We start from the raw sequence: 14,426 nt of genomic DNA, 5'->3' as shown, positions 1-14,426 counted from the left end.
TTGGATTAAGTTCTAGTTGCTTTGTACCCACCACTTGATCACATGTGTTCTGCTTCATAATCATAGGACAAAAACGTGATGGGGAGGGAGCCTCCGTTCTGTCCTGATCAATTATTTACAGCATCTGTCTTGAGCTGTTGCTCCGCAATTAACAGAATAAGCATGTTAAAGGGATTATCGGGGATCTTAAAATTAATGGCCTAGCCTTCGGATAGGCTAACAATATTAGATCGTTGGTGGTCCAACTACTAACAAATATGTCCTATGACTTTTAAAAATGTCTTGAGTATTTCAAGTTTATGTACCGTATGTGCAATTCATTGTTTACCTTAATTATTCCTACTCCATGTTTCAGTGTTCAGATAACTCGAAGGAACAAATTCGTAAGTAAAAACAAATTCTACAATAATACATAGAGATATATATATATATATATATATATATATATATATATATATACACTAGTCTCAATGAATTATAATATCAAGAAGTTAATTTATTTCAGTAATTCAATTCAAAAAGTGGAACTCCATATATTATATAGATTCATTACACACAAAGTGATCTATTTCCAGCATTATTTTATTTTAATGATGATTATGGCTAACCGTTAATGAAAACCCAAAATTTAGTCTCAGAAAATTAGAATATTGGGTAAAAGTTGAAGATTGTAGACTCATGGTGTCACTCTAATCAGCTAATAAAGACACAACACACCTGCAAACGTTTCCTAAGCCTTTAAAAGGACTGGTCTCTTGCTCAGTGTTCCAAAGTCCTGTTTTCAGATGAAGCTAAATTTTGCATTTCATTGTGAAATCAAGGTCGCAGTGTCTGGAGGAAGAGTGGAAAGGCATCAATCCAAGATGCTTGCGGTCCAGTGTGAAGTTTCCAGTCAGTGATGGTTTGGGGAGCCATGTCATCTGCTGGTGTTGGTCCACTGTGTTATATTAAGTACAGAGTCAACGCAGCCGTCTACCAGGAATTTTCGAGCACTTCATGCTTCCCTCTGCTGACTAGCTTCATGGAGATGCTGATTTCATTTTCCAGCAGGACTTGGCACCTGCCCACACTGCCAAAAGTACCAATACCTGGTTTAATAACCATAGTCTCACTGCGCTTGATTGGCCACCAAACTCTCCTGACCTAAACCCCATAGAGAATCTATGGAGTATTGTCAAGAGGACGATGAGAGACCCCAGACCCAACAATGCAGACGAGCTGAAGGCCGCTATCAAAGCAACCTGGGCTTCCATAACACCTCAGCAGTGCCACAGGCTGATCGCCTCCATGTCACGCCGCATTGATGCAGTAATTCATGCAAAGGAAGCCCCGACCAAGTATTGAGGGCAGATACTGTACATTTCAATAGGCCATAATTTTGGTATTAAAAATCATTTTTGAAATTGGGCTTATATAATATTCTAATTTTCTGAGAGACTAAATGTTGGGTTTTTATTAACAGTTACCATAATCATCAACATTAAAAGAAAAGAATGCTGGAAATAGATCACTCTGTGTAATGAATCTATATAATATGAGTTTCACTTTTTGAATTACTTAAATAAATTAACTTTTTGATATTCTAATTCATTGAGCAGGACTAGTGTGTGTGTGTGTGTGTGTATATATGTGTATATATATATATATATAGATTAGTGTGTGTTTGTATCTGTGTATATATAAAAAAAAAATGTCCCCTTCTTTTAGGACTGTTTAAAATTGTTACAGAAAAGTTTATGCCTCATATCAGTGTTTTGCTGTTGGAACAAGACCTATTTTTACAGCTTCTACCAAAGGTAAGAAAATCGTCATCAAAGTACATGTGAAATAAATGTCCATTGTCAGATTAATTTCTTTTGATCTAATTTGTGTTTATTCAATTATTTGTAATTAGGAGATGGCACTATCGTTTTGCTGCCGATACACTCTTGTGACAAATAGACCATGTCCAAATAAATTAGGCGCATCTGTGGCTGTCAGTGTGCCAGAAAGTTTAAAAACGACTCCAGCTTCGAGGTGGAGAAGATTTACGCTAGTTTCTGGCATAAATTCTAGTTAATGTGTTGGGCTGCAAGTGGCCCTGCCCCTTTTTGTTATACCTTACACATTTTTAAGGTGGCGGAGGTGGCGTAGAGATTCAAGTCACAAAAAAAACAACGTTTTTGCACAAATTTTCTATATATCAGATGCTCAATTTGAGTCTCATAGGAATGCATAGAGCGAATACAGACACTGTAGGATTTGGACAGTCTGGGTGGGTCATGTGACTTACACCAGCCAGGAGCGAAGATGATAGTCAATAAAGTGCCCGGTAAAAGGATTACCTGGTCTACCTTTTACAGGATGTACCTTCCAAACAGTGCAAAACTAAAACATTTTCCAGCATTTCGAGACCTGCTTTAGAGCAGCCACATGGACCATCGGAAACCTGTAGACTGGATAATGTTCATGGACAATGTTAAAGAGGACCTGTCATCGTTTTTGTAAACCATTTATATACTCTTATTCCCCGTTGTCTCCTAATTCTCGCACTTCCTAATTTATCTAAAATTTTCCCCTCCGTTGTCCGGCTACAGCCAGCGCAGGGTTTTGACGCCCAATATGCTAGTTACTAGCATCAGTACAGAGAAGAGGAGACTAAGCGCTCCTCAGTTGGCGCCCATTAGGAGACTGCGGGGAATAGGGCTGGATAATTAATCGGACAAAAAACTAAATTGAAGTTCAGCGCACATAACCAAATTGTATACAGGGGTGATGGGGGTAATATACAGGGACACCCATCATTCCTGTATATAACCTCCATCATCCGTGTATATGCCATGTGGTGTGTGGGCATGAGGCTTAACAAGAAGTAAATGGGACGGACTTGAGGACACCGTGGACCAATAGTTGGTGTTGAGGGGGTACATTATATTATACAGTAGTATACAGCATGCTATGGCGATCTACATTAAGTTGCATTCAGAAAGCGGTGTGGCCTACAAATCTTTTATTAGTCGTAATCCAGGTTACATGTTCAACTACTTCTAATTTTGATTTCGGTCATAATCACCCATCCCTAGCGGGGAATAAGAGTATGTAAATGGTTTACAATTAAAAACTGATGAGTGTTCCTCTTTAAGGCCATGATAACATTGACCAGACAATGTTCACTGACTTCCATGGGAATGTATTCTAGGCATGTTCTGTGACCTGTGCAGAGGTCATTGTAGGAATTAACCCCTTAGTGACCACTAATACGCCTTTTTACGTCGGTCACTAATGGGCTTTAGGCTAGGCTGACGCCTTTTCACGTCAGCCTAGTCTAAGTCCTGCATGGGTCTCCCGTGCAGGCAGGAGCCGGGGCTCTGCTGTCTGATGACAGCTGAGCTCCTGCTCCAACGCCCGCGATCAAAGTTTACTTCGATCGCGGCCGTTTAACCCGTTAAATGCCGCTGTCAATAGCGACCGCGGCATTTAACTTTGTTTACAGAGGGAGTGCGCTCCCTCTGTCACCCATCGGCGGCCCGCGAATGCAATCGCGGGTCTCCGATGGGGTGTCATGGCAGCCGGGGGCTTGATAAAAGCCCCCAGGTCTGCCCTGGACATATGCCTGTTAGGACGCGCCGGAGGCACGTCCTAACAGATTGCCTGTCAGATTTACACTGACAGGCAATAATGCTCTGGTATACGAAGGATACCAGAGCATTATAGCAGCGATCGGAATATCGCACAGTAAAGTCCCCTAGTGGGACTAATAAAATAAGTAATCAAAGTGAAATAAAGATTATTAATAAAAAGTACAGTAAAAAAATAAATCCATTTTTTTCCATAAAAAGTGGTTTTATTTAGTAAAAGTGTAAAAAAAAAAAAAAAGTACACATATGTGGTATCGCCGCGACCGTAATGACTCCATTAATAAAGTTAATATGTAATTTAAACCGCAAAGTGAACACCGTAAAAAAAAAAACGCAAAAAACCATGGCGGAATTGCAATTTTTTTCCATTGCCCCCCAAAAAAGTCATAATAAAAATGAATCAATAAGTCCCATGCACCCCAAAACAGTACCAATCAAAACTACGTCTTGTCCCGCAGAAAACAAGGCCAAAAAATCACTACATTGATGGAAAAATAAAAAAATTACGGCTCTTGGAAAGTGATGATGCAAAAGCAAATAATTTTAGTTCAAAAGTGTTTTTATTGTGCAAAAGTCGTAAAACATAAAAAAAAACCTCTACATATGTGGTATCGCCGTAATCGTACCGACCCATAGAATAAAGGTAACATGTTATTTACTTCGCATAGTGAACGGCGTCAATTTAAAAACGCATAGAACAATGGTGGAATTTCAGTTTTTTTTTATAATCCCCCCCCCAAAAGGGTTAATAAAAGTTAATATAAAAATTATATGTACCCAAAAATGGTGCTATTAAAAAGTACAACTAATCCCGCAAAAAACAAGTCCTCATACAGCTATGTAGACGAAAAAATAAAAACGTTATAGCTCTTTGAATGCGACTATAGAAAAACGAATAAAATAGCTTGGTCATTAGGGCCTAAAATGGGCTGGTCACTAAGGGGTTAAGAGTAGGAAAGTTGTGACCATCACCTAAAACTCTTTAATCTGTTTTAAAAATAACTTCATTTTAAACCATAGGTCATTTTCTGATGACACGCTCACTTCAACAGTATGTTCACACATGGAGGATACGCTGAGTAAAAGCAGACTGCGTCTCCGCTCTTGGCGCCGCAGGGAATTCTGGCCGACAAATCGCACCAAATTGCGGTGCAGTTTTTTGGCCACAATGTCTGCTGCGGAAAACCGCGCAAAAAAATAGAGAAGCAGCCATGGCGATGCGTTCCTCTGCTGTCCTGCAGGCCGGCCTTCTGTATAACGTTTAATCCTATGTCACCGCTGCAGCCTCTCATTTGGCTGCAGCTGTCACATGGGATGAACCGGCATCCCAGGAGGCCGGCCTGAAAGAAGAAAAAGAAAAATCTTATACTTACCTAGAATTGTGTGTTTCTTCAAAGTTGCGGTTTTTGCATTGGAATCGCTGCTTTTTCGACGCAAAAAAAACATCTGCTATTGCGGTTTTTACCTGCCCATAGAATTCAATGGGGAAAACTTGCAGCAAATAAGCAATGATTACGCAAATACAGTTGACATGCTGCTTATTAAAAAAAAACCTGCACCGCAGGTCGATTTATGAGCAGGTTTTTCACCTCCTCATGCTGCTACTGTATTACGCTGTGGAAAATCTGCAGTATTTGCGCTACGTATGAACTTAGGCCTCATACACATGACCGTATTGTTTTTCTGGTCCGCAAATTCCTGGACCGTGGTTTGTATCTTCCGGATGAAATGTCATCCATAGTGCATCCGTGCGTCATCAGCAAAATGCGGATCATAATGCGGATTTCCTATCCTCCTCCGTTATTTAGATATCGGTGCTGTTATATTTGGCACCTGATATTTAAATAACCCCCTGAACTGTCAATGGGGTGTGTAATTGTCATGGGGGCGTGTAACATCGCTGTGACACTGTCCAATCTGCTACGGACAGCGTTACAGCAAGAGAGGAGAGCTTGTGCGTGTGCGCAGCTCCGGGCTGTGTGAGCACGGGCGCTCACTCTAAAGCTCTCGGCAGACAAGGACGACAAGACTGTGTGATCACTCGCGAGCGATCACAGTCTTGTCTACCAAGAGCTGAGTGATTGAGCGTGCCCGCCTGCCCGCATACGCACACAGCTGCACTGCCGAAGATACTCCAGCTACCCTGGAACAGAAGAAGAATTCATCTTCTCTTCTCCTCTGTTCCGTGGTGGCTGTGGAGCTGCGCGTGCACGCGCATGCACTCGCTCTCCTCTCTAGCTCTTGCTGTGACCCTGTCCGTAGCTGATTGGACAGTGTCACAGCGGTGTTACATGCCCCCTTGCCAATTACACACCCGATTGACAGTTCAGGGGGTTATTTAAATATAGGGGGGCCAAATATAACGCCACCGTTATCTAAATAACGGAGACAGATAGGAAATTGTTTTTTATAGTAAGACAATGTTTGTACAGCCCTGCCTATTACATGGTGCACTCAGCTGCACATGTATGGGCAAGTGAAAGGTTCTCTCTAAAGGAGTTGTCAGGGGCACGGACCAGTTTTTTTCACACTGATGACCCATCCACAAGATAGGTCATCCGTATAGGATCGATGGGGGGCCGACACCCGGATCCCGCACCGATCAGCTGCCTCCATGCATCGGATGTCTGTGCCGGAAGCAGATTGCTCTGGTCACAGTATAGCGGCCGAGCTGCAGTACTGCATCTCTACTACTGTTCAAGAGAATAGGAGCAGAGTTTCAGTTCTGCAGCATGGCCTCTATGCAGTGTACGGCGTACAGCTTCCGGTACTGAACACTGCATAACATCAGGCTGTCCCCGGGCAGCAGAACAGCTGATCAGTGCAGGATCTGAATGTCGGACCCCCACTGATAATATATTAATGACCTATCCTGTGGGTAGGTCATCCGCATGAATACCGGTATGTGCCCGGACAACACTCTTTAGCGCTAAAACGGTCAATAGCCCTCTGCCCTCAGGTCTGCCATCCTGGTGCTCCAATTAAGCCCTGCTAGAGGAAGGGCTTAGTAGGAGCCGGTATAAATCACAATATACTGGAATACATTAGTATTGGTAGTTCAAGTCCTCTAGGACTATTACAATATAACATTATTTAACTCGCAGAGTGAACGCCTTAACATTTAAATAGCCAGTATTGCTGTTTTTTGGTCACTGTATCTCCCAAAAACGGAAATAAAAGTGATCAAAAGGTTGTGTCGCAACAAAAACTACAGCTTGCCCTGCAAAAACCAAGCACTCACTCGCACACAATCAATGGAAAAAATAGAAAAGTTGTGTGACACAAAACCATTTTTTTTTTTAAAAATTTTTTTTATAAATAGTGTTTTACTTTAACAGTAGTACATCATAAAAAAAAAAATGACATCAATTTGGTATCGCCGGAATCTTATTGACCCGCAGAAAAAAGTTAAGTTGTTTTTATTGCATGGTAAAAGCTGCAAAAATGTAAGTTTAAAAAAAAAAAAAAACAACGGAGGAATTGCGTTTTTGTTTTTTTTTGCTGTTCCACACCACAAATAGTTATTCTTTTTTTTCGATACAATAAAATGGTGTTGAAAGCTACAAATAGTTTTACAAAATATAAGCAGTCATATGGTTATGTGTCAGGAAATATAACAGTTATAGCACTTCGAAGGTGGGGAAGGAACAAAAAGCTAGAAAAAACATTGGCCTGGTCTTAACCCTTTCCCGCGTAACTGTACGTCCGAAATCAAAGTGATTTCCCGCAGACGGGCGTACAGTTACGCCCTGCAGATAAAGCGAGCACAGGAGCTGTGCGCGCTTTATCTTCAGCGACTGTCAGCTGTTATACACAGCTGACATGCCGCTGCGATGGCTGTTACCGCCGATCGCAGCCATTTAACCCCTTCAATGCGGCTGTCAATGACGTCCGCCGCATTGAAGTGGTTTACAGAGGGAGGGAGCTCCCTCTGTAACCCCCGGGCCCGCCCCGCGGTGGATCGCGGGTGGCGATTGTTGCTATGGCAACCAGGAAGCCGTTACTAGGCTTCCTGGTTGCACAGGGACGGTAGCCTATTCGGTCCTGCCCGAGGCAGGACCTAATACGCTAACTGTCAAATGAAAAATGACAGTTACGATGCACTGCACTACATAAGTATTGCAGTGCATCGTAGCGGGGATGAGAAGACCAGATCTTCAAGTCCCCAGGTCAGTGTAAAAGAAAAACTAAAAAATGCAAAAAAAAAAAAAGTGAAAAAAGTAAATAAATAATAAAAACAACACTTGCCCTGTTTCCCTGATCAACTCCTTTATTATTAAAAAAACATGAAAATATGAAAAAAAAAACTATACATAATAGGTATCGCCAAGTTCGGAACGGCCTGATCTATAAAAATATCACATCATTTTTACCGCACGGTGAACACCGTAAAAATTTTTTATAAAAAAACAATGACCGCATTTTATTTTTTGGTCATCTTGTCTCAAAAAAAATGTAATAAAAAGTGATCAAAAAGTTGCAAGTAACGCAAAATGGTACTAATGTAAACTACAGTTCGTCACGCATAAAACAAGCCCTCCCGCAGCTATATCAACGAAAAAATAAAAATGTTACGGCTCTCAGAAAATGGCGACACTAAAACATGATTTTTTTTAGAAAAGAGTATTTTTATTGTGGGAACGTAGTGAAACGTAAAAAAACAATATAAATTTTGTGTCGCTGTAATCGTATCGCCCCGCAGAATAAAGTTAACATGTTGTTTATACTGCACGGTGAACACTGTAAAAAGAAACGTGCTGGAATGGCTGTTTTTTGGTTTCCTCATCTCCCAAAAAATGTAATAAATAGTGATAAAAAAAAAAAATCGCATGTACCCCAAAATGGAACCAATAAAAATTACAGCTCGTTCCACAAAAAAGGCGCCCTCACACACGCCCTAACGGAAAAATAACACGTTATGACTCTCAAAACGCAATGGTGCAAAATGATTCTAAATGACGGCCCAGACTAATTTTTAGGTCCAGTAGAATTTCACTAAATACCCCACATCATCATTTGCTGGACCCCACAGGTGGACCCCGTAGACGCAGCAGAGATGAGGAAACTTTAGGGCCTTGTGTGGCTTATAGGGCTAGTGAAGAAGTCAAATATAAGGCAATATTGGAGCGCAGATATTTTGTATAATACCCAATAAACTCGGCCTGTGCATAAAGGAATGGTTCAAAGCGTACCACACCAATCCATGGATTATTCATTCACCCCATTTATTACATCATCCTATTATGCCCTGATGTACTCCGCCCAGCTTACATATACCCTGATGTACTCCGCCCAGTTTACATATACCCTGATGTACTCCGCCCAGTTTACATATACCCTGATGTACTCCGCCCAGCTTACATATATCCTGATGTACTTACATATGCCCCCACATTATAAGCTGAAATACCACTAATACACCAAGCAAAATCTGCGCTTCAAAAGCCAAATGGTGGTCCAACTGAGCCTGGCAGTGTGCCCAAACGGCAATTTATGACCACATATGGGGTATTCTGGAGAACTCGCTTAACAATTTATGGGATGCGTGTCTACGGTGGTACAAGCTGGGCACAACACATTGGGCACTGAAATGGCATATCTGTGGAAAACAGCAATTTTCAATCTGCAACATCTATTGTTTACTCATTTTTGCAAAACACTTGTGCGGTCAAAATGCTCACTACACCCCTAGATCAATTCTTTGAGGGATCTAGTTTCCAAAATGGGGTAATTGTTTGGGGGGTACCACTGTACTGGTACTATAGCTCAATGTAACATGGTGTCCAAAAACGAATCTTATAAAATCTCCACTCGAAATACTAAATGGCGCTCCTTCCCTTTAGAGCCTTGCTGTGTGTCCAAATAGCAGTTTATGACCACGTGTGGGGTATTTCCGTACTCTGAAGATGTTGCTTTACAAATGTTACGGTGCTTTTTCTCCTTTATTTGTTGAGAAAATGAAAAATTTTTAACTAATGCTGCGTCTTATTGGAAAATAATGTAATTTTTCATTTTCACTGCCCATTTCTAATAAAATATATGACACACCTGTGGGGTCAAAATGCTCACTACACCCCTAGATGAATTCCTCAATGGGTGTAGTTTGCCAAATGGAGTCACTTTTGGGGAGTTTCCACTGTACTGGTACCTAAGGGGCTTTGCAAAAGCGACATGGCGCAGAAAAACCAATCCAGCAAAATCTGCTCTCCAAAAGCCAAATGGCGCTCCTTCCCTTCTGAGCCCGGATGTGTATTCATACAGTACTTTATAACCACATATGGGGTATTTCCGTACTCTGGAGAAGTTGCTTTACAAATGTTACTGTGATTTTTCTCCTTTATTTGATGAGAAAATGAAACATTTTTACCTAAAGCTACGTCTTAGTGGAAAAAAATGAATTTTTTCATGTTTACTGCCCAATTCTAATGAAATCTATGAAACACCTGTGGGGTCAAAATGCTCACTACACCCCTAGATGAATTCCTCAAGGGGTGTAGTTTCCTAAATGGAGTCACTTTTGGGGGGTTTCCACTGTTCTGGTACCTTAGGAGCTTTACAAATGCGACATGGTGCAGAGAAATGAATCCAGCAAAATCAGCGCACCAAACACTAAATGGCATGCCTTCCCTTCTGAGTCCTGCCGCTTCCCCAAACAGCCGTTTATGACCACATGTTGGGTATTTCCGTACTCTGGAGAAGTTGCTTTACAAATGTTGGGGTGCTTTTCCTCTTATTTGTTGAAAAAATAAAAATTTTACGAGGTAAAGCTACATGGTATTGGAAAATAATGTCATTTTTCATTTTCACTGCCCAATTCTAATGAAATCTATGAAACACATGTGAGGTCAAAATGCTCCCTACACCCCTAGATGAATTCCTCAAGGAGTTTAGTTTCCAAAATGGGGTATTTTTGGGGGTGTTTCCTTTGTTTCGGCACCACAAGACCTCTTCTAACCTGACATGGTGCCTGAAATATAATCTAAGAAAAGGAAGGCCCTAAAAGGCTCTTGATGCTCCTTTGCTTCTGAGGCCGGTATTTCAGTCCAGTAGCGCACTAGGGCCACATGTGGGATATTTCTAAAAACTTCATTATCAGGGCAATAAATATTCAGTTGTGCTTCTCCGGTAAAAACCTTCAGTATTACAGGAAAAATGGATTAAAATGGAATTTCTGCCAAAAAAATGAAATTTGTAGATTTCCCCGCTACATTGCTTTAATTCCTGTGAAACGCCTAAAGGGTTAAAAAAAACTTTCTGAATGCTGTTTTGAATACTTTGAGGGGTGACGTTTTTAAAGTGGATTCACTGAAAAATAGGTAATGAATGTCGTTCAGTAATAAATGTGTTTCACCGCCTGGAAGAACGATTAAAAAGTAGTTTATTAGTTAATTTCATAAAATAGTGGCTCTACCAGCCGTTGATACCAGACCAGGCTTAAGCAAGTGATTAGCGACAAGAAAGGTGGTATAGAGTGGTTGATGTCTCCTTTCCACCCAAAACACCACCTATCTGCTTGTAGTATAAATAACTCTATGTCTTTGCCATTGATAACTGTCTATCTAAATCCTACGCGTTTCATCATCACATACACGGTGATGCGTCCTCAGGGATTGATAGAAGTAGATTTATTTCAAATCTCGTTAAATTCAAAAGTAGTGAAATGATAACAATTTTGCAGCACTGGATAGCACTGTTTATGTGCTGATTCGTAACCTCCAGACGCATGCACGGCTCTGACGGCCAGTGTATCAGAGCCGTGCATACGTCTGGGGTTTCTAATATATAAGGCCCTCAAAGCCACTTAACAACTGAACTGTTCCCTAAAAAAATGGGCTTTTGAAATTTTCTTGAGAAATTGCTGCTAACTTATAAGCCTTGTAATGTCCTAGAAAAATAAAAGGACTTTCAAAAAATGATGCCAACATAAAGTAGACATATGGGAAATGTTAGCTAGTAACTATTTTGTGTGGTATAACTATCTGTCTTACAAGCAGATACATTTGAATTTAGAAAATGCACATTTTTTGCAAATTTTCTCAATTTTGGTGTTTTTCACACAAAAATATTGAATATATCGACCAAATTTTTTCACTAACTTAAAGTACAATATGTCACGAGAAAACAATCTCAGAATCGCTTGGATAGGTAAAAGCATTCCCGAGTTATTACCACATAAAGTAACACACGTCAGATTTAAAAAATGAGGCTCTGTCATTTGGTCCAAAAGTGGCTCAGTCCTGAAGGGGTTAAAGGGGTTTTCAGAGGTAATCAAAAAGTGGCCAATGAGGGGGGGGGGGGTGAAATAAGACAAACAAACAAAAAATGTCTTACCCAACTGATGCTACATACATCATAGCTGCTTCATTCTTCCCCAAGAGCATGTTAGATGTTAAAATGATAAAATAACAAATACTTTCCTCATAATTCCAGCGCTAATGATCCCTGATGGTTTTTGTTTACTTTGCTGCAGCGATTACGTAACCGTCTACCCACGTGACCGCCACAGTCAATCACTGGTCTCAGCAAAGTCATTAACGTTTAGGAATTACTACAATTACTGCCATTTTTTACATAGTCACTCCATTATCACAACTAAAGTAGATGATCACAGAATTATTTTCTTGGTGAAGAAAAACCCCTTCACAACTTCAAGCCAAGTTAAGAACACTCCCGAGGAGTATCTGGTGGGCCCCCATTTTTTTGGCTGCCATCTTGCAACTGCAGCCCACAGGGATACTGGTTACCAGGCGCTCTATAACTTATAGGCCCAGAAGGCAAGATACCCTTTGCTCCAGCAGCACATCATCCATCGACAACTTACTTCCTGCCTCTGCTTCTTCACTGATATTCTCCTGCAAGTACTGTACTTTATGCACGACGCTCCTATAGGACCATAGGGGGCACACTGGTTCTGTGCTTCTAAGTATGCCGTGATACCTGGAGGACTACTCCAACCCTCCCCTATGCTACTGATCCTCTGAATATATCCTTCTTTGCACTAACCTGTGTTTACTACCCTGTTTCTACACTTACACACTTGTTCTGGAGAAACCTTCAATGGCTCCATCACAGCAATCCAAGATTACTGACCAGTTAGAGAAATCTTCTGCCAATGCGACTGGTCCTCGCAATATTTGTCCCGTCACTCCTCTACATCCGCTGATTCGCCTGCGGAACCGTCCATACAGGACATACTAAGACCCATTACCGAATCTCGCACTGCTCTCATGGAAAAGACGCTCTTCAAACAGACTTTGGTCTTTTCAGGGCAGATGTCCATACCCTGCTTTTGAAAGAGCTACTCAGTCTGAGCGTTGCATATCTGACCTGGAAGATGCAGTGCCGCCTATTAAATCAAAAGTTGACAATTTGGAGTCTCCGCAGTCTGCATGTTGAGCTAAGCTGGACGATATGGAAAACAGTCTGTGGAGGTGCGACGTCCGCTTTGTTGGATTGCCGGAGGTGTGGAGAAACGTGATCCTGTTTTCTGGAAACTTTGCTCAAGACAACCTTTGGACAAAATGCTTTCACCCATGTTCTGTGTGGAGCGAGCACATCGAATCCCGACTCGGGCTCCTCTGCCTGATGCACTTCTACGCACTTTCATAGCCAAGTTTCTCAACTATTAGGACGAAGACAAGCTACTGGAACTAGCAAGGAAACAAGGTCCTCTTCATACTACCCAGGAGGTAAGTCTTCCCTGATTTACTCTCCGGATGTGCAAAAACAGCACCAGAAATTCAGAAGCTAAATACAGCTGAGGGATAAACAAATCCCCTACTCTATAAAATATCCTGCAAAACTTAGGCTGGTGCATGATGGATCTACAATGTTCCTGGACAAGCCAGAAGACGTCCTTACTTGGATGGAACTCAACGGGATTGAATTCTTTTGTCTAATCAGTTTGATATATACGTAGATCTCCTGTACTCCGAATTACTCTGCTATGATAGTTGTCCATTTTATATTGTGAGAAGTAGTGAACCTGAATATTCTAGCAACTCTGATTCTTTTTAGGGAGGGGGGCCACCACCTCATTTAGCCATTTGATCATACTTATTTGCTTTGTTTCGTTTGTGCAATGTTTTTCTGTGCCTTTTTGGATATAAAACCTATCTGGTGTTCGGGGGGATGGATAGGGTGGGTTTTGTTTTTGTTTCAGCTTTTCATACTTTAATGATTTCTTTTTTAATCAGTTCAATTTTATTCAGCAAACTTCACATTATTACAGGTCATTGTACGTTCTCATACAGTGTATAAGCAAATTTCAACAGACGCAATTATTTATATCCAACCAAACATTCCCTTCCCCCCAACTCCCCCTTGTATCCCCCCAGCCGGTCTTCTCGATACCACTTTTCCAATCCTCTCTCCTTCTCTTCCCCTTTTCCATTCCCCATCCTACGCCTGCTCTCCGTATGTACCCCCCCGTCAGTAGCCCTATACCTGAACGTGTGACCTTAGTGTCATTAGCTCCGCAGAAGCATGCCCAGATTGATCAATCCACCTAGCCCATTGTTTTTCAAACTTGACCTTGGACCCCCTCTTGGAGTATATCCTATATTCCATCAGAACCTGTGAGTTAAGTGCCCCTATAATTTCTTGTTTTGATGGTGGCTCCGCATCCAGCCAGTGCTTTGCTATTCCTTTCCTAACTTGATATAGTATTTTAGCGATTGCCAACCCTGACATCCTATCCCCCTCCAAATCTCCAACATACCCTAGCAGCATAACCACAGGATCCCATGGAATCTGTACCTCAAACACTCTCCCCACTAGCTCCAATATTTCCGTCCACAGAATCCCCAA

At 41.4% G+C, this 14,426-nt stretch overlaps 1 protein-coding gene across 3 annotated transcripts in view; it reads left to right on the top strand.

Annotated features, from left to right (window-relative positions):
- Positions 1-14,426, top strand: part of FIRRM (FIGNL1 interacting regulator of recombination and mitosis) — a 171,052-nt gene that overhangs the window by 14,326 nt on the left and 142,300 nt on the right. Inside the window, exons 2-3 of one of the 3 annotated variants that reach the window (XM_075833488.1) lie at positions 344-383; positions 1,708-1,796. In XM_075833488.1, the coding sequence (XP_075689603.1) occupies positions 344-383; positions 1,708-1,796 (129 nt within the window). The remainder of the gene's footprint in view (positions 1-343; positions 384-1,707; positions 1,797-14,426) is intronic. The other 2 variants (XM_075833490.1, XM_075833489.1) reach the window with 2 other exon arrangements.

The sequence above is a fragment of the Rhinoderma darwinii genome, chromosome 7 (genome assembly GCF_050947455.1).
Source record: "Rhinoderma darwinii isolate aRhiDar2 chromosome 7, aRhiDar2.hap1, whole genome shotgun sequence".
Lineage (NCBI taxonomy): Eukaryota > Metazoa > Chordata > Amphibia > Anura > Rhinodermatidae > Rhinoderma > Rhinoderma darwinii.
Note: the sequence above shows the minus strand (reverse complement) of the source record. Positions and strands in the feature narration are given on the sequence as shown.